The following is a 25256-nucleotide window of genomic DNA, read 5'->3' on the forward strand; positions in this document are numbered from 1 at the left end:
TTGCTGTGTTCTTTTCCACATGAAAGCATAACATGATGATAATGAAAAAGTCAAGGCAATGAAGTGGTTCCCACAGGCCCATTAAATGAGTGTCACACCTCTCAGCTGGACAATCCAGCTGCTCTTCACTGTGGCCCAATCAGATATGGATGCAATGATGACTCTTGCCAATGCCTTTTATTCCTTCCTTCCAGGCCTTTGCTTACTCTAGCTAGAAAGACCATTTTCTCCCTATCTCCTTTGGAAATAGTGAACCTTTATTGAGACCCTATTCAAAAATCAATACCTTTTTATTGCTTCCCAGAGGCTCTCCACTCCTGGGGAATGATCTAGGCTTGGCTTTGTCCCCTGTCTGTGCTTCTTGCTGCATCATACTCAGCCTACTGTGCCCCTCTGTCAGAGGGCAAGTTCCGCTAGGCTATTTAGTTAAGAACAGTAGAGATTAATTAAGAACTTTCTTTTCAATCAATCAGAACTGCAAATAGGAAAAACTTAGCATAACATTCTTTTGTGCTTCTCATATTTAACACAGTGCATCCAGAAATAATACTCCAAATGTATTTAAATAATGGAGGGACAGTATTTTCTAGACATAGCCATATGGCAAGTTAGTGTGTGTATTTTTAAAGATACCTGGGTATGACTTAGACCTCATGACATTTTTTGACATTTAAGGGTCCTGGTCTGATAGTTGCCTATCCCACAATGCTGAATGTTGTCCTGTGTACTGCTGCGTCTGACCTTCATCTAGTACTTAGCGTAACATAATTTCAGCAGGAAAAGAGGAGGAGTAGACGTAGAGAAAAACCTGTACCATGGATTTGGAAAACAGACCAAAATCAGGACAAAGGAAGGAACTGTTGAAGGAAAGACCCACACTCAATAAGTGCTGGAGCTAGAAGGAAGCTTCAAGAATGTGGAAGAAATTTCCTTTTAGGCAGGAAAGTGGACAAAGTGAACTTTGAGGCCCCAATGTTCTGCTGGGTTCTTTTCCTATTGGCAGCCCTGATTGATAGAAAAGGAAATTCTTAATTCATCTTTTGGGTTCATAACTGCATATATTAGTTAGAATTCCAAACTGAGATATCATGTTTCTGTGTCCTTAACGAAGTTGTAGCTTAAAAGCATTGTCCATCCCTTTCTTCGGTAAAGCCTTGCTCATCATTCATAAAGCTGTCACACAAAATCCAGATGGAACAGGTGCTACTTTTTAATGGGAATTTGGAGTTATGTAACTTTTGACCTTGTTTGCCAGGGAACTTAGAGCCTCTCCTGAAGTAAAAGGCTCAAGCCTGTACTTAGTGGAGCTGTTTCTCATTTTTTCCTCTAATCGACTTACATTTTTGGAAATTGTAAAAGGAACACATGCTGTGGTTACAAAACAAAATGAACAGTACAGCTCCTAATGTGCATTGATAAGTACTGGCTTTCTCGCTGGCTTGGTTTGTGCTCGTTCCAGCTGCTTGTTATGTTCACGTTGTGCAGTGCCCGAACTTATCTCAGAAGTAGATGTCTGTGAGTCTTAGTCCGATCTCCAGAGAGTTGAGAATGACCAATTACTGGGCTCTTGGCATCTAGAACACACATGCGAATTCACTTCCTCTTGTTCCCCAGCTTGCTATTGTTGTTGGCAAAGGTCAAGCCCTGTTCTTTGGATGCTAAAATACACCTTGTATTTCTGCCCAGTCAACCCTGTCTTCTCATATTTTACACATACACCCTAGTCTACCTTAATTCTTTTGTTTGGCTTTAGTTTTGTTTTTAATTTTTGAGACAGGCTCTTCCTTATTGTCTTAGTTACTTTTTTATTACTGTGACAAAACACCATGACCAAGCAAGTAATAAAGCACAAATGGGGGCTTCCTTACAGTTTCAGAGGGTTAGTCCATGGTCATCATGGTGGAGAGCATGGCAGCAGGGAGGCATGGCGCTGGAGCAGTAGCCAAAAGCTTACATATGATCAATAAGCAGCAGGTAGAGAGAGCTAACTGGTGGTAGTTTGGGCCTTTGAAATCTCATAGCCCACCCCAGTTGACATACCACCTCCCACAAGACCACATCTCCTAATCCTTCCCAAACAGTTCTACCAAGTGGACCAAGCATTCAAATATATGAGCCTATGGGGGTCATCCTCATTCAAACCATCATGCTATGTATGCCATGCTCATGATCCTTTTGCCTTAGCCCCTCCAGTGCTGTAACCACCAGCCTATGCTGCTACACTCAACTCCTGATTCATTTTGATATCTTTCTGCCCCCTTCTCCAAACTTCCAAACTAATGTGTGCTTAATACAGATTCTGTTCTTCCCCAATTTTGAAGCTTATAATGCCATTGTGCATTGCTCATCAGTTAGAATTAGGTTGCTCCAGCTTGTTGGTCTTTGTAGAACAGCTGACAGATGCCTGCCTTGCTTTAGGTTGCATGGAACTCAATTCATTTGAAATGCATTGAACTCTGATCCTGTCACATAGAGCTTGGAAAAGACCGTGTAGCCCAAATGCCTTATCTGCAGGCCTCTGCCTCAGCCCTTATTGTTTGGAGTGTATGGATTGAGAATTAAAGGGCTTTTTGTTAGAGCTTGGATGTTTTCATCTTCAAGTTGTCTTGACACCTAGTCTCAAGGGTTCTGTTTCTACATCCTGTCTTTCATCTGGGCTTGTAAACATTGAACTATGGTATGTTGGACTTGTAGCTTCTAACTGAGTGAGACAAGTGGGATGGAAGTAAAGTTTTAGCACTGGGTGTTGGGCAATCCCCTGGCCTGTGTACGTGGTTAAAGAAGAATGAGCACTCAGGAGGCAGAGGCCGGTGGGTCTCTGAGTTCAAAGCCTACCTGGTCTACATAGTGAGTTCCAGGACAGCCAGGGAAACACAGACAAACCCTGTCTCAAAACAAAACGAAAAGCGGGGGGGGGGGGGGCTGGAGAGGTGGCTCAGCAGTTAAGAGCACTGGCTGCTCTTCCAGAGGACCTGAGTTTGGTTCCCAGCATCTAAGGTGGGCAGCTCACAACCACCTGTTACTGTAGCTCCCAGGGATTCTGGCCTCTACAGGCATCGGCACACATTACATACCCTTTCATACACACACATAAATAAAAATAAAAATTTAGAAAAGAACATGAAGAAGATAGAGTCTACTTTGTGGGTAGAAAAAAATAATAAAACTTGTTACTGCAGTCCCCTGTGTGTGCTGGCCTCACACACTTAGTCACTGTAGGACAGGGTGAGTAGATTTTTATTCAGGCATGCTTGTTCCTGAACAGGAAGCCCTGGTGGCACATGACAGGCTAGCTTCACCAGGACCTGAACTTCAGAGCTGTGTTTTACATTTCTTTCCAAGTCTCCTGCTGTCACATCCTACTGCATTTGAGAGGGGAGGGTAGGCAGCTGAGCAGGTCCTACTTTGGGTGGCCACTGTGTGTCTAGAAGCTGGGAGGAGATATGATTCGTGAAAGAATTTCCCCTTATTCTCCTTGGGAATAAGACATTTCTTACTGGGGCCTAAAATGCTACTGTCTCACAGAGTCTCTTCCTGTCTGTTGAGACTACTGTGCTATTGGGTTGGCTCTCTTTCTCTGTCCTGGCTGACTACCAGCCTTCTAGAATTCAGCGGTGGGATGATCTCTTCACCTTTCATGTGTTTCAGGGCCCTGTTTGATTATGATCGGACTCGGGACAGCTGCCTGCCAAGTCAAGGACTCAGTTTCTCTTATGGTGACATTCTGCACGTCATTAATGCCTCTGATGATGAGTGGTGGCAAGCAAGGCTGGTGACTCCACATGGAGAGAGTGAGCAGATTGGTGTGATCCCTAGTAAAAAGAGGTGAGTTGTCAAGGTTTTTAGCAAGGCTTTTCCCGACTTCTTGCTGTCTCTCTGTCTCTGTCTCTGTCTCTCTCTTGCTCTGTCTCTGTCTCTCTCCTCTCTCTCTCTGTCTCTCTCTGTCTCTCTCTCTGTCTCTCTCTCTCTCCTCTCTCTCTCTCTGTCTCTCTCTCTCTGTCTCTCTCTCTCTCTCTCTCTCTCTCTCTCTCTCTCCTCTCTCTCTGGTTTGTGAGACAATAATCTCACTCTGTAGCACAGACTAGCCTGGAACTTCCTGTGTAGCCTAGGCTGGCCTCAAACTTGCTGCAATCCTACTGCCTCTGCCTCCTGAGGAATCAGTCGTGCTCCAACAGACCAGGCTTGGTTGGTTGTCTTTGTTTGCCTGTCCTACAGTGAGTTCCTTGAGAGCATTGTATAGGCCTTGTTAGGCCTTTTAGAAAAGAGTCAGTACTTGGGGCATAGTATTCACTGAATGAGCCAGTATGGTTGTTGTGCCTGCCACAGCCCATTGCTGAGCCCATGTGCTGGCAGTAACTAGACTTCCTGACTCCCAAACAGGGTTGAAAAGAAAGAGCGAGCTCGATTGAAAACTGTGAAGTTCCATGCCAGGACAGGGATGATTGAGTCTAACCGGGTAAGTGGGGACCCCCATTCAAGGCAGTCAGCCAGGGTTTAAAGAGGGGTGAGAGGCTTGGAGTTTGGCCTGATGTGAAGGAGAACTGGGAAGCATGAAGGGCTGTCTTTCTCAGGGCTGGCTTTGCACTGCTAGGAAATTGCCTGCTTTTCAGCAAGCAGCAGGAGCACGGAGAGCCCACAGTTAGTGTGCGGCCCTGCTGTCGGGGACTGGCTCAGGAAGGGGTGGAGCTGGCTGACTTGGTGGGGAAGACGAAACCACTTCTGGTGTCTCCCTGGCAGCAGACCCTGCCAGAGCTGCGGAGACCCTGAGCATAACCTGGTGGTGTCATCTTGCCAAGAAGACCAGCTCCAGAGTTTGTGCTTGCCTCCAGATAGGACAGGGGAAGGGCACTCTTCCATCATTTTTTTATGAGCTTTGGAGGCCAAAGAACTTGTGAAGCAATAGAGGGAAGAAAGGCATGGAGTAGATGACTGTATCGGTGCACCTTAGGGCTGTGTCTAGGAGGCAGCAGTGACCTGTATTCTGTAGGAAGGCCAGGGAGTGATCCTGGACTAGGTAGAGCATCTACCATCCCCACCACATTCTCCTGTGAACATAATTTTCCTCTTAACATCAACTTTCATTTAATCTCATAGACTCCATTTGTGAAAGATGGTCTTTTATTTAGTTCACCATTGTCTCCATTTTAGTTTTTCTTGCATGCTTTAAAATCCATTGTTGTTTTTTTTCTTCTGTCCTTCCCTCCATCTTCATGTTCTTTCACAGTCGGTCAAAACGAAACGTAAAAAGAGTTTTCGCCTCTCCCGAAAGTTCCCATTTTACAAGAGCAAAGAAAACATGGCCCAGGAGAACAGCATACAGGAACGTAAGTAGCAGCAGAGTCCAGAGAGCAGACCATTCACAGCCCTGTCTTCTCATCCTCAGTTGCCCCTTCCCTTAGAAGGAGTTGGTGGCCGCCCAAGTGCTTGTCTGCACACACCTGCTTACTTGTAATCAGGATAGAACCTCGCCTGCACAGGGAGATGTTGGGGCTTATTTGTACAGCCCCTCACTTAGATTGAGTGTTGGAGGCTCTGAGGATGGCCCAGGCACCTGTGCTGGAAGTGTGAGAGAGACAGAGCTGTGCTGTGGTGATAAAGAATGGTTTGCAGCTAGTGCCAGGGGTAGAAAATGTTTTTTTCAAGAGAACAAGATCAAGGAACTAAGTGTTGCTCTCCTGGCTTCCACCTCTTGTGTTTTCTTTCCCTTAATTTCATTCATGTATGTTAAGAGAAGAGCCTGTCCCTCCCCAGATCCCTAAAGTCAGAGGCTGCTTCTGGAACGCCATGTGTGTGCAAGCATACAGGACACCCACATGACTCACAGCATGTTATGTCAGGGTACTTGCAGAGCCAGTTACCACAAGAAAACATTCCTGTTCACATAAGTTGATGTGGACACAGTGTTGCTCAGCATTATCTAAATAAAGATTTATTGAGAAACACAAGGCTGATTTGGTAGAACAGGCTACACCACTAGGCTGCATTAGGAACCAATTCAATCCTGCTAAATCACTTACCCTACCACATGCCTCAGAAATTAGTTGCTCTGACAGTAACCTTAAACACCATGTCAGGTTTATACAGTAGTTTCTCATTCATGTCATTGTGAAATTGTGAATTGTAAGTGTCTCATTTACCAATCACTCCTCCATCTTTCATGGAGCAATCTTGTCATCCAGAGCTGTGGGGTCTAGCAGGAGACTGACTAGTTCTGGTAGAAAATGGCCCCTAGTAGGCCCACCTGGTTCGTGATCATGATATGTATGGGTTGTGGCACCTGGGGTAACCCTGATAGAACAAGGTATCTTCATCCAGTGACGGGATAGAGGAGGATAGGGAGTCCAAGACAAAGATCTGAGGTAATGTTGCCACAGTTTACCAAATAAGCCCAGAACCTCCTCATGGAGCCTAGCCTGGGGAGATGTTACTGTTTAATGGCCTAGCCAGTTGGGGGTTCCCACTGGCCATTAGGGTTGCAATTTTCTGGTTCCTGTTTTCCAGAAACCCAAGTTTAGGGAAAGCTTTGGACACCACACCACAGAGAAGTTTGCTTTGAAGGGCTTGGACAGATTGGAGTAGTATGGGGGAAAGTTCCCGGGGTGATGATAATTTTGTCTGCACAGTCGGCATATAGACATGTTTCTTTCATGTACCAATGGGATATGTGTTCTAGGGGCAAAGCAGAGACCTGGGCTCTACAGCTATAAATTTGGTCAAAGAAGGTATTTTTAAGCATTGGACTGTTGCCTGTCATGTGCGCTGGGTATATAGGATATAGACTACCTCAGAAAGCCGGTCTACTCCAAGGCCTTTTGGCCACAACTGAATCCACCAGGGCCAGACATCTTATCTGACATGGGCTATTCTTTCTCCAGCAGATGACTTCACCTTACTGTAGTTCTAAGTCTTCATGGGACTTTATACTCCTATCGCTAATGCTCACCTGCCTCTGTATTCTTCCTTCCCCCGTTTTTCTGTTTTCTCTTTCCCCTGGTTCTCTCCCCTCCCTCCCCTTCCTGTCCCCTTCCTGTCCCTGCTGTCTGTGAAATCAGGACTTCCCTGGGTTAAGTGACGATTATTATGGAGCAAAGAACCTGAGTAAGTCCAACCTACACACCATTAACTGTATTTGTGGCATGAGTGGAGATGATGGGGTGCGGGTGTAGGGCACCTGGGTGAAAGTAAAGGGTGAGGGAGGGCAGTGTCTGTGAGACCCTTTCCCGTGGTAGGAGGAGATGTGTGTGCCTTCAGTACCATTGTCCCTGGTATTCTAACAGATTCTAGCATTCCTGTCTGTCTTTTCCTTCTACACCTGGGGTGGTAGGGCAGGAGCTTAGTGGCCCCATAGAAGTGAGGTGGCTTGAGGTGCATGATCAGGGTGAGTTCTCAGCTGATGTTTAGCTTCCTGAAGACAGTGGGAACTTGCTAGTTGCATCTTCTCCAAGTAACCCTACATCAAAGAGTCAAGTTAGGAACTGCAGCTTTTCCAGTCCTTCTAACTGGGGACCGAGTGAACCCCACATCTGAGCTGTCCCAGGGGTCCAGTTGTTACCATAAGGCCAAGGCCACCTGTCCATAGAGCATCTCTAAGGGGCCAAGATGGCTTGGTGTGGCCATCTGCACCACTTAAGGGCCATGTATAGTTAGGGATTTTATCTCAGAAAAGCTCTGACTGACATCTCCATTCTAGAACTTAGGCCAGATTGGGGACTAGGAAGGCCTAGATGAAGGTTCCTTAGCAGCCATCCTTGCTTACTGCAGGTATCCACATTACCGCCTCCTGGGTGGGTTCTGTCCACATATGTTTTCCCTCAGTAAAGGATAAAGGTGGAAGACACAGGAGCTGTCCTTGGGGCTCTGCAGGGCCGAGCAATGTGCGACAACTCAGCAAGTCGTTGGGGAGGTGGGCACAGCATATCACGGTCCTGGCTGAAACGAGCAGCATCTCTCCATAGTTTGGTGTGTCTGTGTCTCATTTCCATTTGCCTGCTGTTCTTTTGAGAGGGCTGCCATGTCTGCCTCCTGTGAATGCAGCTCTTCGCTTGAGCTTTTTCCGCCCACACTCCAAGATGGGCTGGTCCCAACTGTCTGTGAGGGGAGGGCTGGCTTGTCTTCCAGATAGTCTTCTGCCTTGTTGTTTCTATGTATTTGACATGTGTTTTGTGGTGGATCGAGGCATACCCTGCTCACTGCCGAAGCCAAGCTCTCTTCAGCAATGGTAGAAAGGTTATGGGTCCCACCAAAGGTCTGAGTAGTGTTCCTGGTGACTGTTCCATCATCCAGTGACGAGCCTCTAACTTGGAGAGTGTCACACAATTCTGTACTTTTGGTGGCTCTGTCTTGGGAGAAAATGTGTGAGCAGCAGCATGCCTGGGCTTTTCTCTTTGACCCTCCCTATTTCTTTCCTGCCCATTAGCCTTAGGAGATGAGTTCTGAGACAGGATTTGGAAACCATCCAAATCAGCTGGCTTGATTCAGATGAAAGGAAACAAAGCTTCTAGTGCCCATAGAGGGACTTGCAAACTGAGTGGGTTCTGGGGACATGGAGGAGATGGCCAGCACCTCAGGATTGGAGCTGTGCTTCCCAGTTGGTTGCCTGGATGTGGCAGGCCTCCTGTGGCCTGACTTGGTTGGCCGCTCAGTGTCTCACTCCTGGCGCATTTGAGGCTGTTTTGCATGGGACCTCTCAGTGGTGTGTTCTGAATTGGAGTCTCTTTCTTGTTGGCTTGCAGAGGGAGTGACATCCAACACCAGTGACAGCGAGAGCAGTTCCAGTAAGTGTGTGTCATGCCCCCTGTCCTGTAGCTCCCCCATGTCTCCCAGCCATCATCATGCCAGTGTCACCCCGCTACCATCCCCGCTCAGAGGCTGCTGCTCCTTTTAGCCATGTACACTTGAGCCCTGGAGATGCTGTGGCCAGTTCATTCACTTTGTTGGATGAAATTTGTAAATTAGAGAGAGAATAAGCCCCATAGCTCTGGCCAGGGCCTGACTTGAAACTATCCCTGGGGAATTGGGGGAAGGGTAAACTGCCAGTGATCAGGTCCCTGCCATGGGCATGTAGACTGTTGAGACTGCCAGGTTTACAGATTCGTTCAGAGACCAAAAGTAAAATGGCTCCTGACTTCCATCTGCCTTTTCTGGGCTCCTAGGACCACTTTAACTTCTGGCTGGGTTACATAGTCAGGAAGGAATTTCCCAATATGCCTTGGGAGTGCCTATGACTACAGCATTGAAGCCACAGTTCAAACCTCACAAGCTTTGGGAACATTGGCCTTTGAGGAGCTGCAGTGACTAGAGGTCTTAAATAAAAACTCCACCCAGAAGTCTCAGGCTCAGAGAAACCCTGTAGCAAGTATCCTGTGACTCCATGCGGATGTCACTGTCTTTCCTAGTACTGCTGGCAGCTAGCTTTGGGGACCATAGGCACCCAGCACCAAGTGTTTTAGGGAGACTTCATCATTGCCAGGTTGTAGGGGGTCCACCATGAGCAGAGAGCAGGCTCAGCATTGCTCTTAAAGGGCACTGGGACCTTAGCTCAGATGTGCACCACTTTTCTAGATGCTTCTAAGAGGTGTGAGGTGGGCAAATAAATAGACCCTTAAAGGGGCAACGTTGGGCTGAAGCTTTGGGGATTGGGCTAAGTGTCTGGACTCGGGCAAAGTGACTCTGGCAAATGTGTTTCAAGCAGTTGGAGCTTCTCTGTGATTCTCTTCAGAATAAGGGGGCCACTGAACATAACCAACTATTACCTATAAGAAGTAGTTCCCTAAAGCTTGGGGTGGTTTGCTGGTGACTTCTTGGCTTCTGGGTCTTGGCCCATAATTGGGCAATGTTTCACTGAATGAAAACAACCCAGCCCAAGGCTGGTGAATGGCTTCTTAGCCTTCTTGCCAACAGAAAGTGATACTGTTTTGTGGTGGGTGTGGGGTGTGGTGAATGCTGTATACAGACAGTCCGATCATAAAGTGCTAATGTGTTTCCCTTTTTCGTTGCAGAAGGACAAGAGGATGCTATTTTGTCATATGAGCCAGTGACACGGCAAGAAAGTAAGCCCCTTCTGAGAGTCTCGCCTTTGTGCCAGTCTCCCAGTCAATGGGCTCAGGACAGAGGGTAGCTAAGGGGCAGGAAAGGAGGAAGCTCAGCACATCCAGCCGTTGGCTCCTCGCTAGCATCACTGGGCAGATGCCATGCACATACCTCTTGTGACACTTTTGCCCACTGCTAGGATGCCTTCCAAAGGGCAGGCGGATTTTTGAGGAAAGGAAGGGAAGGTCTGTTTCAGCAGAGGCAGCTGTTGCTGTAAAGGGGGAGGGCCTGTATCCTCCCCTGGGTATCTGCTTTGCAAGAACCTGTGTGGAAATTTTTCCTGAATCGGTTGGAAAGGGGAGATGCTTCTGATTTTTCAGACGTGTCTGAACTTAAGATTGTCAAATTTAAAGGTTCTTTGAAGTCTTTACAGTTAAAAGCCAGAGACTATTGGAGTTGCTTCACCTTGTCTGAGTGGTGGCCACCGAGCCTCTGTACGCGGAGGTGGGGCAGGCTGCCCTGTGGGGCCTCTGTTCACTGTCTTGTGCTCTCCCTCCCCAGTTCACTATGCCAGGCCCGTGATCATCTTGGGCCCAATGAAGGACCGAGTCAATGATGACCTGATCTCTGAGTTTCCACATAAATTTGGATCCTGTGTGCCACGTAAGAGCCCAGACAGACCCAGAGGAGTGAGGTTTGGTACTCTGGGAAGTATATACTTTAAGGAAAGGGTCTAGGATCGGGGCCTTTGGGGACCTCCTGTAAGAGATAAGTAGCACCAGTTGCACCCAGAGTAGATGGACCTGGTAGGGTTGACATCCAACCTGGCTGCTTGCCTTATGCTATGGAGTGAAAGTTTGGGTGCTGATGGTCAGGATTGATTTCACAAATGGGGAGGTCCATCATTGTTTTGGTTTTTGTTTCTTTGTGGTGCTGGGGATTAAACCCAGGTTATTGTACACAAAGCGGTTTGAGGAACGATTTGTTGGGTTTCCTGAACTCCCGTGCCTACTTTTGTGCCCTCCACCAGGCCATGTCTTGGGAAGCCTCACCTTTTTGGCCCATGTTAACCTCAGGCACCCTGTAGGTAATATCTGGAGTTTGGAAGAGAAATAGGCCAGACAAAAATCTTTCCAAATGCTTTTTCTCATTCATCTAAAAAATTTGTAGTGGCCTTGTGTCCCTCCTGTGAGAAAGAATGAAGTTGGCTTTTATAGCCCAGATCATTGCCTTTGGGGCACACTATATTTCCTTTCTTCTTTTTCCCTCCCTCCCTCTCTTCCTTCCTCCCTCCCTCCCTCCCTCCCTCCCTCCATCCTTCAGATACCACCCGGCCTCGGCGTGACAATGAAGTCGATGGACAGGATTACCACTTCGTGGTTTCCCGGGAACAGATGGAGAAGGATATCCAGGACAACAAGTTCATTGAGGCGGGCCAGTTCAACGATAATCTCTATGGGACCAGCATCCAGTCCGTGCGGGCAGTTGCGGAGAGGGTAAGCAGAGAGGAGGTGCTCTGACTACCCTTGAGCCATGGGGAAGACAAATGCTGAGGCCTGGCATCCACGCGCATTCACGTCCTTGCCACAGTGCTGGGCAAAGCTATGGTGTCCCTCCATGTGCCAAGCCCCCAGTCATGGCGTATGCCTCTGTTGTGCAACTTTCACTGGAGCATCAGCCACCGGGAAAAGGCCCCTAGGGAGCAGTGGCCTTTTCTGGTTTATAAAGCCTGTGTTCATCAGACTTCTTGTCACTGTGACCAAACAACTTGGAGGACCGATTGATTTTGGCTTCCGAGGTTTGTCACTTGTGCTTCTGTGGGTATAGGAAAGCCGAGCTGCTTGTGAACTGCTTTCTCAGGTCGAGCAGGAAGCACAGAGATCCGGGTGCATGGGGAACTTTCTTATTCCCCTTTTTGTTCCATCTGGGGTTTCCAAGGCCATGGACAGCAGTTCTTTCCCTGAGTTAATCCTTTCTGGGAAGGCCCTCACATAGCAGAGAAGGTACTTGTTAATCGGATCTATTTAACGGTCAAGATGAACCATCACAGAAACAAGAAGTAGGCCCTGAGAACTTGTCTGGTCCCCTCAGCTTGCTGTTTCAAATGCCTTGGATCTCTTGGCGGGCCTATAGCCGGGGACGGGAGGAGCTGACGGGGGTCTACTTTTGCAGGGCAAGCACTGCATCTTAGATGTCTCCGGCAACGCTATAAAGAGACTGCAGCAAGCACAACTTTACCCCATCGCCATTTTCATCAAGCCCAAGTCCATTGAAGCCCTTATGTAAGTGTCCATGGGACTCAGATGACCGTGGAGAGGAAAGAAGAAAGTAGATTGCTTGGGCAGGGGCAGGACCCAGACAAAGCCCAAAACCAACTGAATGCCTGCTGTTCCTCCTGTTTGGGAACTGGGCATGCTCTTCCCTCCCAGCTGGGCCTTGGGCCTCGGAGGTTTTGAGGAGGGAGTTAGCCACGGGCTCTTCTAAGGGGGCTGTGTGGCCGATTTTTAGGAAATGTAGAACATTTTGTTGTGTTAATTAAAACATAGATCTCCTTTAGAAATGTATTGCTTCCGTGTCTCTGGCAGGGAAATGAACCGACGGCAGACATATGAACAAGCAAATAAGATCTATGACAAAGCCATGAAACTAGAGCAAGAGTTTGGAGAGTACTTTACAGGTGAGAATTCAGGAGTCCGTGTGGTCATGGGTCTGTGAGGTCAGCCAGACACACCTCAGGGAGACAGACTTAGGCAGAGCGAAAATGCCTGGGGACTTTGCAGTCACTGAGCACAGGCCTTTCCCCAGGCACTAAGGTTTCCCGTCAGCCAGCGCGGTAGCACGAGCCACTCCCAAGCATGGCTTTTGTTGTTGCTTTGTTTACTGGGAGATTGCAGGTTCCTTCGTCTCTTTCCCTCCCTGCTCTTCCTCCTGATACTTTTTTTTTTTTTTTTTTTTTTTGCCTTGCATGCTTTGGTGCTGAATAAATGTTTGTTGATGGTTTCTTAGTGTAGTATTTAAGTTGTCTGTCAGTCTGCCTGTATGTACATGTCACCTACTTTAGCAGGCCAGTTCTTAAAAGGTAGGGAAGGTTCCCGTTAAAGTACAGTACTGGATGTAGGTGTGCAGGCGGTAATGAGTAAATTCAAGTAAATATCATTGGGTTAGCCAAGTAAGGGATTCAGATGTTATTTATATACTATGGGTCTTTGAGTCCTTTTCACCATCCATATCTCTGTCTTGTTTGTTGGGATGACCCCTGACACAGCAGATGTGATGGTCCCTAGGAGCTCTGTCTCTTGCCAGAAATTGTGGCTTTCTGCTCTTCGCCTGCATAACTGGGGTTTTCCAAATCTTGGGGTGAAGCTGCTTTAGAATTTTAGGCTGCCAGCCCATGGCAGACAAAAGCAATGGGAGCTTCAGTGTCTGGCATGCGGTGGGTACTCAGTAAACATCTTTACAATAAACACATTTCCTGTCCCCTGCTAGTCTCCCTGTCTCTGGCAGTTGACGTCCAACCCTGGGCTCACCAAGCCAGCTACACTTCTGTCCGAACTCTAGACAGTTAACTCAACAAGTCAGATGCATGTTTCTGTGAACGCCCATCACAGCCCAGGGACATTACAGGAGGGTTGGTTGTTAAGAGAGGCAGGACGGCTGGGCCTTAGGAGGGGGACGCTTCCGGAGCACAGTGATAATTTTTCCTTCTCTTTCCACTTCAGCCATCGTACAGGGTGACTCACTGGAAGAGATTTATAACAAGATCAAACAAATCATCGAGGACCAGTCTGGGCACTACATTTGGGTCCCATCCCCTGAGAAACTCTGAAGAATCCCCTCCAACCATTCTCTTGTGAACAGAAGAAACCAAGTCCCTCTTCCCTCCTTCCTCCTCATTCCTGTCCCCATGGGGACACCAAATGACTACTGTTCTTGTCCCCCTTTTTAGATATGTCAAAAATTGAGTTTTCTAGTCCTGTTCTTTTTTAAAACCTTTTTGTTTTGTTTTAGTTTATTTTGGGATGATGCCATCTCACTCATCATGTGACTGTGCCCATTCCTGCATGGACCTTTCCCAAGTGCTAGCACAGGTGCACATCCATCAGAGTTGTTTTCATAAACACCCAGCAGAAGCGAAGAGAAGAGAGGAGGACTGACGGAAAGACAGACTCTGGACAACTGCACAGCTTGTGAAGCGAGCGGAACAGCCCACGTGGTGAGGTGCTCCTGGGCATTTCCACCCTGTACTGCTGGCTTGCAGCTCTGAACGGTGCAACGTAATGGCGACAGAAAGTATCTTATTTATATATAGATATATATATGTAATTTATATAAAATATATAGAAATTATTATATATATATATTATACACTCTTCTATAATATATATATATATTCACATACATTGGGACTAGAAAATCTATGGAGACGTCCATCAATGGTACTATGTTATTAGAGAAATGCTTTAATTTTCGTATTCCAATCAGATGACATCTTATGTTCCACCTGGTTGGGAAGGGGTTGACAACAGTACTAAGTGCTATACCAAAGCACTCACTCGAATTTGGTCATTCTCTTCAGAGCTAAGGTTTGCTCCAGGTGGGGCCAACCTGCAGCATGGAAGAAGGGGCTTTGGCTGGGAGCTTGCAATGGAGACTTGACTGAGAGCAGTTGCTGCCCCTGCAGGGCAGCCATTCCTGTGCAGAAAGAGAGAGTGAATGGCTAATGATGCTCCGGATGAAATTGCCTATTGTTTTATGCCGCCTGATGTGTCTGCATGAGAGGTTTCCTTTTTGTTCATTTTTAAGCTGCTGTTAAACCAAAACCATGTCGTGCTACTGTGTCAGCCTTTTCCTTCTTCCAGATTTTACTTTTACTATTGAAGTGAATGCGTAGAATTCTATTTGCCAGTGTTCTAAAGCTTGTGAGGTTCGGAAGGAGCCAGGCCTGGGGTGCAGCAGTAACTTAGGCCTGGCCATCCAGTCAACAGAGGGAAAGCAGGGGCTGGTGAGGGCAGGGAGTAGAAGCTGAGGCTCAGAGGGACCATGCTGGACTAGCTGCGGGTCCCTTCATGGGGCCACTGGCAGGGATAGGGAGGTGCTTGCCTTCCGGCTCTGTGCTGGGACAGTGGACGAGCACCAGGCTTGGCCAGCCATGTAGTGAGTTGGATTTGGGTTCTTTTCTTTTGCAGCTGCTCCATTTGCCCTACCCCAGCCCCCTCACCAACAGCTGGTAGCTTACTGTTTCTTCCAGAAGAAAGTAGACTTTAATGCTGTAAATTTGAGCTGTAGAGCTAAGACTCGCTTACTGGTGAGCTGTGAAATCTTGTTGCTTTTTTCCCAGAGTCTGATGGCAGTGACTGGTCCAGGTAGTTTTCCTCCCGCCGCCAGTGCAGGCAGCAGGTGTGGTCCAGGCCCTACCCCACCCCACTGTGCTCCTTCGAAGCCAACGTGCCTCCCTCACCTCCACACTGGAGGGATGACGCAGGGGAGAACATAGAATTGCTTGGCCCTCAACTGGGTTAGGACCATTGCAGGTGACGCAGTGTGTCGACACTTTAAAGCATACCAGCCACATTCAGGAACTCTCTGTTCACAGGTATCCTACCAGCATAATGAGGCTAACTGTGACGTGTGGGGCCCAAATTTAGGAGAAAGAAAAGGCAGCAGCTTTCTCTTGGGCAGTACACTGGATTGAAGGCAAAGAGGGATAAAGCGACAGATGATTGTGACTCTTATGGGGGGGGGACGAGCAGGGAGTGTTGATTCTCTGATGGTAACTGACATGTTTGAACAGTGCTCAGCCCTCCCTCCCAGGGAAGAAAAGCAAAGATTCAAAGTAAGCATGATAATAGTTGGTTTACCAGTGTTCCTTCCAAGGAGACATATATTTTTTAATAAATGATAGTTGCAATGAACCATGGCTCAGAGACCTTTTTGAAGTAGTTGAGTAGGGTGGTTGGGGTCCTCCAGCAGGAAGAAGGACTCAGACCAATGTTTCCTAGAGATGGGGAAGGGGCTGGCCCGGCAGTCCTTGAGAAGAGTGTGACCCTGGGTGGTGCTGGATCCTTTGCTAAAACAAGCTAAAAGTGTATACTTGGGCCTCACCCTGGCCTAGAAGCTGCCCTTAATCCCACCAGCTGCATAGCGGCCATGTCCTTGGTGGCAAAATGCTGCCACTTTTGTAAAAGTTAGGTGCGGTGGGAGATGCTACCCTAACCCCGACGCAGCAGCCGGGCTGGCAGCACAGAACTCAGAGGGATGGGAAGAGAAGGCCACCTGCCTGCCAGCTACCCCTCGACCACAATGGAGGTAGGCTGTGCCCAGGTGGAGACGGTGGCAGTCCTCCTTGGGACCCTCAAAAGCGCGAGAAGTGCTCGAAGCAGGTATTTCTGACCATGGCTCACGCCATGAAGGCAGCTCGTGGGAAGAAACCTGAGGCGGTGCTGCCATAATTAAGGTACCAGAGTAAAACCTGAGTGGTTGAGCCCCCCTAAGGTGTGTGGGCTGAGCCCCAGGAAGAATGATTGTCTTCTCTCGTTTGTCGGGTTTCATGGTGTGCACACTGCTTGCCTCTATACATTCTCTTACTTGTTAGAAGGAGCCCAACCAAAGGGAGCCCCTGAAGAGCTCTGTGGGGGTTGAGGAAATTCATGTTGCCGAGTGCAAAGGGAATACAGAGTTGCTGGCCTGTAATCGCACTGGGCTCAGTCTGTCTTTGCACTTGATGGCCCACCCGAAGGAAGTACAGCTGGAGAACAGTGAGCCCCACCACAAGAGAACAACTGAGGAACTTGGAAATGCCAAAGGGAGACAGGCCTCGTGTGTGGGGCCTGCAGTACCCTGTGTCTGTGGAAAGTCAGCTGGGGTCTTCTCAAGTCTGCTGCTGACTGCAGCCAAGCCCGACTAAATTTCTTCTTCATCTCTAACAGGAAGAACTCAAAATAGCCACAGGATGATACCCATAACTAAATAAAATACTTCTTCAAACAAACACCAATGACCGTCTTTATCCTAATTGGGAAGTGCTTTTAAACGTTAGCTAGTGAAAGTGAGCTCTACCGGAAGCAAGTGTAGAGGTGAGGGGCCAGGAATGAAGCTAAGGACATGGCGAATGGGAGCTTGAGGACTGGGATAGCCTGATAGAAGGCGGGGCTGAGGAGGAGCCTTGAGCTCCAGCAGAACACTCACTGCTAAAGGCCACCAGAAACTTCCCTGAAGGGAACACGCCTGCCTACTTTTAGGCAAGGGAGCAGTGAGATGAGCAAGGGTTCCCAGCATTCACTTCTTCAGGACAGCTGGCCGGCAAGTTAGTGCTGAGCACGGCACAGGCCTGGAGGCCTCATTCTCCACGTGGCTGGGCCCTGGCCACGCAGTCTGGCCACTTCTCGGGCTTTGTCGGGCAGCCTGGTTTCCGGCTGGGCGTCCAGGCCCTCAATTCCACTGCTCTCTTCGTCCGTTCCCTACTTTCCTTGGCACCTCGCGGACCAAGTATTGTCATTGCAAATAGCTTCTGAAGCTCCAATTCCAATTTCCTCAAAAGCCTCTGCTTCCTTTGCTTCCAAGTGAAAGCAGAACTGGCTCCCCCCATCTTGATTCCTCCCCAGAGATGTGGCTACCCGTGCTCTGTCAGAAGCTAGACCTTCGACAATGACACCCCAACTACTTCGTATATGCAGAGCCCTCATCGCGGGGCACAGTGATTCCCCTCACGGGGTTTCCATGTGTGTCAGACTGCATGAGCTACTCCCAAAGGCCACCCCTCCCTGTGCCAGGAAGGGCCAGGGACAAGAGGTGTGCTGCTTGTCACACTGTCCACCTCCAGGAGATGCACCTCGGCTGAGCCCAGTGCTCTTTGGCGTGGCCTATCTGTCAGACCTTGGCTGTTTTCTTCCATGGCAGCCCCTCCAGCCATTTGCTTTCCCTGAAGGCACCAATACCCCCCCCCCCACACACACACACACCCTGGGTCTTGGTTCACGCTCCTCTGCCTGGAAATGCCCACTCCCCCACCAGTTACTTAGAAGACCCCTTAGTATGTCAAGACTTGGTCCAAGACTCTCATTCATTCCATGCTGCCTCTCACAGGCCCCTCCCCCTCACAGGGAGCTAGAATTGACCTCTTCTTGTGTGCATTGTCATCTCTGTCACCATTCACACATGTGGGTTCCTTCATCTACTGTCAAACCCAGCTGTAAAGGAGATATGCCTTACTATCACTTCTCCAGGTAAGGAAACTGAGGCACAGTGTGGTCATGTGGCTAGTAAGTGAGAGAGCTATGAGGCAAACAGAGCCTATGGCTACAGCGGCTGTGCTCCTAGGCACCCCAGCAGCCTGTCCCTTTGCTCAGGACATGGGACATCGTCCTGGCCCTGTTCATGTGCCTGTCTGCTCTGCCTTCACACATACCCCCAAGTGCTGCCCCAGAGGGTGAAGCAGGTGAATGAGCTGCAGTCTGCTGAGCCCTGGGGACAGGAATCTGGCAGGTCCCCGCCTGTGGGCGACGCTTTGCTTTCTGACCTTGCATCTCCCATCGGGATCTTGCTCCATTTGCTTGATTTCTAGTCACCTTTAGCCCCTTTGTCTCGCTCAGCTCATGCCTCTTCTTTTCGCTCCGCTGGCCTCCCCAGAGCTAACTGGCCACCCACCCTACACCACATACAAGTGACAACACCCTAGTGCTCAACTAAGGCTGGACACCTGAGAGCTGTCAGAGGCCAGCTTTCACTGTCCCCAGCAGGAAATTCCAAGACCCTAGAAACATGACGGCCCTGCCCCCACTCTCCACAGGGGATTTCATTTAGCTCTGAGCACAACCCTCCCCTTCCACTGGCTCGCTCAGCTGGCAGCTCTGGCCTTGTCTCGATGGATGCACCACATTTTCCTAGCCCTGGGCTCAATGCTGCTCTGATCAATCCTTGGGTCATCATATAGACTTTGCAGTCAAAACTGGTTGACTCTGACTCTTCAACATAGTTCTTTGTTGCCATCATCCCTGCTCCACCATGTATGTCCCGAGCTGCTGCTTACAGAGCACTTTCTGACAGGCTGGAAAGACAAGGACACAAGAAGAACAGTCCTAGTCTGAAGGAGCCTGGGGTCTAGACGGGAACAAGGAAACAACACACTTTTACATCAGGGTGAAGGGGGGGAAGGAAATATACAGGATGCGGAATTTGCTTAGAAAAGGTGCACGGGGACAGCATCTCTGGAGGTGATACTCAGCTTGAGACCTTTAATATCTGCGGGAACAAGCCAGCGGGGAAGGAGATGTGAGATGGCGGAGGGGACAGGTTTTGCTGAGCACCCATCAGTACGCTGGCTGCGGTCTGCCCTTGCAGTCTTCCGGCCCCATAGCTCTTGAAAGTGTACTCCGTACTTTTTGACCTAGGAGCAAGGCCCCTGTCTGAAGTCTTTGTAGTCCACATCTCTTCTGTTCAAAGTCTTGAACTTCAGCTGAAATGTCACCATCCATGCTAATGTCACTGACCTCTCAAGAACCCCGCCTTGCACCTTCTAGCGGTTTCCACCGACTGACTCTCCTTTGCATGTTAGATGTTTGTCCATATGTACCTCTCAAACTAGACAGAATGCTTCTAGAAGGCCAGGAGTGGGTCTGGTGCATCTTTCCATACCCTGTAGCAGCTAACGTCTGCCCTGTATATTACAGGTGCTAGCTAATTTCCCTTTCTGGGCCTCAGTTTACTTGAAACTATAAGGTATTTGGGCAGATGATCTCAAGGCTCTCCCAGCTCTAATACTTACTGAAAATGATTCAGTAGAATTCTCAAGGGTGTGACTTTGCTAAATCCTTGACAAAAAGTTCATGTTTTTGTGATCTTGCACTTAAAACCAATGAAACAGTTGAGATAACGGTGTAAGAACTGCTGTTGAAGCAGTTAGCACACAACCAAACACGACTTACTTATTGCTAGGCTAGGGGCTTTCTTCTAAGGAACAAGGGAACAAATGATCCTGGGGCTGAGACCAGGGGAAATTGTTTCTATTGGCTGGTCAGAGGGGTCAGATTCCAGAACAGATAGGAAAAATTAGCTCTGGGTTAGAATAGATTATTTGAATTTTATAAAGAAGTTATGCTAGGAAAATTTAGGAATGAAGGTTGAAAAAAAAAACCCTAGATACCTGCTTTTGGAGAGATGAGGGGGTCCTTAGCCTGAATAGGGGTACTGAAGCAGCAGAGGTGACAGGGTAGCCATCTTGGATCATACTAACCAGGTGTGAGTCCTGCTCCCGGTGGGTGTCCTGTAGCTAGTGGAGGGCTCTTTGGTTGTCTTCCCGGGGAGATTTCTTATAGAGCATGGCTGAGGGGTTAGGCACAGAGTGTGAGTGACCCCAAAGCAGCACATCACCAAAAGCCTCACCTCAGACAAATGGCGTCTCCATAGGAGCACAGATGGAATCGATTTACACTGTATCATTATTGCCTCCAGAGACCATGGGGCTTACATACAGCTTTGAGAGAAATGGAAGGAGTGGCTAGAATCTTAGGTGAGGTTCTGATGGCCCTCCCCACTGCCCTTTTTAGAGGGAATGTCAACAAGTCCAATCTGGAAGGTCTCTTGCAATGAGTCAGCTGCTCTGATAAAGGTGGGGTAATGGCTGTTCTGCTCCGAGGACATCATTCTGTAACTCTCTACCCCTTCTGTGTCTTTGAGTCTTTCTGCCCCACCTCTTACATGTCCCATGAGCCTTGGAGGGGAGGATAGAGATGACTATTTTCTTCCATTTGGCTGAGCGCTGGGCCACTGTGCTACAGCAACAGTCACTTACTCTTGAGTAGCTTGACCAGTTATGTCCATAGTAGCTACTATTCACAGCAAAAATAAGCCCTTCCTGATCTAAGCTGATAGCTGCAACAGTCTATGTGCATAAATATATTTAGAAGGCAATGGGCAGGAACACTATATTTATTTAACAATAACAGTTACTTTCCCACTATGACCTCCGAGGCCACAGGTTTGGGTCTGGCTCACAGTACCAGATATGAATTCCCCTCCTATGGAGAAGGCCATTGGGAAGTTGCTGCTTGCACCCATAATGCTGCCACTACTGTACATTTTGCCTACAGTGTCGACAACGTAGCATACTGGATTAGCAGTCTGGAGTATTGATGACAGTTCTCTCCCAGAAGCCTGCATAATGCACCTTCCACCACTCTGAAAGCTAGCCCACTGGGAGGGAACTTCCAACTCGGTCCCAGCTTCATTTCTTCATGTCCTGCAACCAAAGTATGAAATGTCTTTGGCAATGGGGGAGGGGTACTTACCATCAAATTGTGGCATACAACCAACAGCAATAGCATTTACCATTTGGAGGGATTCCGGGGCTTCCCCGGCCAGCGAGTCAGGTGGTAGCCCACCCCTAGCACTGAGATTTTTCAATTAACCTTATGGCTTCTGGGAACACCACCCCTCCCCCAACGCAGAATGCTTCTGTTCATTCTTTAACAACTGTTTTAACACTGACAGGTACAGACTATTGTGGTGTTTTCTCAGTCACCGGGTGTGTAATCTGGGTCTCACCCAGACACAAAGCTCCCCAGAACCCCATGTGGGCCTAGCCGTTCCACTTGGTGTCAGCTGATTTCCCATGCCTGCTCATTTCTGTGCCTCGTCTCTCGGGCGATCTTTACATCTTGAGAATAGCCAGAGTTTAGCACTATACCATCTATATGACGGAATCTTTTTATAGAGACTAGGCAGGATCTCGGAAGGCCCACTGCTGTTCTTGCCACTAAGCAAGTGTCAGTTGTTCTAGGAGTCAGCACCTAAACGGGTAGGTACTCAAGAAGTTCAATAAAACAAGGAACGATCTCATCCCTTCTATCAATAGTTTTCATCAAAAGAGCAAAGTTGAGCGCAGTGGCCTGGATGGGTGGTACTACTTCTAGCATCTACAATGTTCATATTTACAGTTGTTACAGTCCATAATCCGTATCTATAACCGACAATCACTGTACTGAAGCCATGCTGCTACCTCATCCTGTGGTGCTGCCGTGGGCACCCATGCATCTCCCCAGCCCAAATGGGCTTGGTAGGACTGACTCAAGGTGCTTGGCCTAGTCCAAGGTCAAGAGGGAGTGAAGCTGTGCTGTAATCTCTCCTGGCTTGCTCACTGCTTTGGCTGCCTCCCCCTTGGGTCTGGTGGGCTCTGAGTTAGTACTGTGCTTGTGGCTGCTGAGAGGGACCCTGGCTGGGTGAGTCTGCCCTAGCAGGAGGAGAGAAATGTACACAGCTTACTCTGGGGGGATAACTGCCCACCCCTGGGACATACCATCTTCACCTGTATCTTTTTTTTTTTAATCATTTATGCCTTCTATGAACTGTAGTCTTCTAGAAGCTCACTAGCACAGCATTTGGCTGTCATTCCCCTGATCCCCTTGGGAAGGCTAGCTTGACACAAATCTTGCTAGACTTGCCTTCAAATAACCCCAACAGACACCTTTCTCTGCTCTGTCCTCCTCTGTCATCTCTGGATTGTTTTACCACTTTACAGGCCAATTTATATGTCGGTATAAGTCACTCAGATGGGCCAAAGCCTCTCCTACCTCACAAAATCTTACCGTACCAAGGGGCTCAGCAAAGCCACGGAAGTTCCTGACTAGTGCCCAAATCCATGTTACGTTAAATTCTTCTTTTATTGTTGATTTGGTTTTCGATACAAGGTCTCTCTTTGTAGCCTTGGCTGTCCTGAAACTCGCTCTGTAGACCAGACTGGCCTTGAACTCACAGAGATGCCTGCCTCTACCTCCCAAGTGCTGGCATTAAAGGCGTGTGCCACCACCTCCCAGCTTTGAATTGAATTCTTAACTCTCTGGTGAACAAAGTCTTATCTGGCCTAGTGAACTGGGCATTGGACATCACCTTGGGCATGCCCAATTCCCTCAGTAACTCCTGACTCCTCTCTTGTCTTCCAGTCACTGATATTCACAGGGACCTCAGCTTGTGAGAACCAAGTGTCCCTAATGGCCCACATGAGCCTGTCGATCAGTGACTGATTTCCCTCGTATTACCTCAGGTTATGCAGGTTTGGATGGATAGTTATATGTACTTTCAAAGGACTCAGACTGATCCTATGTCATGTCTGACAGCCTCATAAGCCAGACTGTGAGAGGCTCTTTCATTCCTTTAAAAAAGAATTTCTCCTAACCCAGGTAGCCTCAGAGCTGAGTATTACCGGATTATCATAGTTTCTTGCACTGGGCCATTTTTAAGGCTCCAGTCTGTATGCTGAGTCATGGATTTTCCTTCCTCTGTAATAAATGTTGGACCCAAGGACTATCTTGTATAATGTCCACCCCACTTTCATCCTTCATGCTATGCAATTCTTCCCATGGTTTCCAAGGTTTAGAGCCCAAGAAGGGCTCTCGAGCACAGATATAACTTACACTCTCCTCTCCTTGCGCCCTGACAGCTTTAAGAGACAGCCAAGGCTGGGGCCGAGTGCAGCTTCAACGAGTATGCACAAAGCCCTGGGTTTGACCCCCCAGACCACACACTAGGCTCTATAAATCCAGTACCAGGGATGTGAAGACATGAGGGTCAGACGTTCAAGGCCATCCTTAGCTACATAGGGCCAGCCTGGTTCACATGAGACCCTGACTCAAGCAAGCAAGCAAGCAATAAAAAACAGAGCAAGGCAACACCTGCATCTCTTCCTTCCCTTTCCCCATTTTACAAATCGGAGGCTAATGTGGAGGCTGGCATGTCTTCTTGTTGCAGTTCCTCCCTATGTGGGCAAGGCTTTTCTCTGGTGATAGCTGCACCTCAGATGCATGTCTTATCACCCAAGCCACACAACCGACACACAGCTCCTTTCAGGGATTGGGGTGTGTTCTCTAGTTCATCAGTGGTTGGGGGGACATACCATTCATCAAGTTGCCATGCCATGTTAAGTTGGCATGACACCTGTACTAAATAGAGAAGATGCTCACCATACAGTTCCCACCAAAGGATGCTCCCTTCTCAGCTTGTCCTTGGTTGTATATCCTGTCATCCATTGCAGCAGGCATGCAATTACCTCCACAGCAAGGAAGCGCACTCTCCCCATCCTCCATGGGAAAGGGAGCCTAGGAGGATGCCCCTGTGGACTCGCTACTCTTTGGTGGATCAGCCTGTTGTATGCCTCAGCACCTGCTCCAGGGGCCCTGCAGTCAGCCCTTGCGAGCTTCCTTCTGGTTCTGTCATGTCTGTCTTAGGTACCAAGGGTTTGGAGAGCTTTTTCTAAGGAACTATGAACGCATGCCCACTTACCCTACATAAGGCACCAATCACAAACCAAAGTCCAATTTGGGGAACTAATGAGTTTCTTTGACTTACTTACAGAGGCCTGGGTGAGGGGTTACTTAAGAGCATGAGTGACCTTAAAACAGCCATGCCGTGAAAAAGCCTCCTCCCAGCAGAGTTGTGTAAGTGAAGTCTCCCCTCTTTCAATTTATCTTTCACACTATATACTCTTACTTCCTGAGACCACAAGCCCATGTGCAGCTGGGGCAAGATTGCATCCAGCTGCAGGAGGGCATGGCTGAGATCTCAGGCGTGCATCTAACGACTCCCCTCACCTCCTATGATGAGACATCAACAGGCGTGAACCAAGATGGCTCGCAGATGATCACAGCTGCTCTGAGCAAGATAATGGCTATTATGCTCAGTGGTCTCTGTCCTGGCATAGACTAGAGTCTTGAAAGTTATCAGACAACAATCACACAAATATTTATTTACTAACTGATAAGTTCCATTATTGAAGGCTCAGCGAGTAACTGCAATGGTCTCCAGATTAGCCTTCCTGCCTTCCGACTCTCCGTTCCCCAATTTACCCACTGTTGCTGAGGTTAACATTGTGTAGGGGCCATTTCTGACTCTGCCAACTCCCAGCTGAAACTCCTTCCGTGGTGAAGTTGGTCCTGAATCAGGAAAGTGCAAGGTTTTTTCACTTTTTCTTTTGGATGCTGCCAAGAACCTAAGTATGCTTTTTCCTTACACTTTGGGCCTCCTCACTTTCTCAGAAGTCTCCATATTAGTTATTTCTCTGTTGCTGTGATAAAATTCCATGACCAAAACAACCAAAGAAAGAAAGAGGAGGCGTCTATAATAGTGGGGGAGGCAGCGGGTGGCCAGGACAGGAAGCAGAGAGAGAACAACTGCAACCATGGAACAGACAGTGAACCGGAAGTAGAGTGGGCTATGAGCTCTTAAAATCCGCCCCCAGTGAC

General features: G+C 48.4%; 1 protein-coding gene across 5 annotated transcripts in view; it reads left to right on the plus strand.

Moving 5' to 3' along the window:
• The window catches only part of Dlg3 (discs large MAGUK scaffold protein 3), a 52509-nt gene extending 38518 nt beyond the window's left edge, over positions 1-13991 (plus strand). For 4 of the 5 annotated variants that reach the window (XM_059250104.1, XM_059250106.1, XM_059250107.1 and 1 more), the window contains 10 exons: positions 3649-3825; positions 4381-4456; positions 5225-5324; positions 8733-8774; positions 9999-10049; positions 10591-10692; positions 11353-11525; positions 12202-12311; positions 12615-12706; positions 13749-13991. In XM_059250104.1, the coding sequence (XP_059106087.1) occupies positions 3649-3825; positions 4381-4456; positions 5225-5324; positions 8733-8774; positions 9999-10049; positions 10591-10692; positions 11353-11525; positions 12202-12311; positions 12615-12706; positions 13749-13855 (1030 nt within the window). In that variant the 3' untranslated portion in view covers positions 13856-13991. The remainder of the gene's footprint in view (positions 1-3648; positions 3826-4380; positions 4457-5224; positions 5325-8732; positions 8775-9998; positions 10050-10590; positions 10693-11352; positions 11526-12201; positions 12312-12614; positions 12707-13748) is intronic. The other variant, XM_059250105.1, reaches the window with a different exon arrangement.
• The last annotated feature ends 11265 nt before the right edge of the window (positions 13992-25256 follow it).

The sequence above is a fragment of the Peromyscus eremicus genome, chromosome X (assembly GCF_949786415.1).
Source record: "Peromyscus eremicus chromosome X, PerEre_H2_v1, whole genome shotgun sequence".
NCBI lineage: Eukaryota > Metazoa > Chordata > Mammalia > Rodentia > Cricetidae > Peromyscus > Peromyscus eremicus.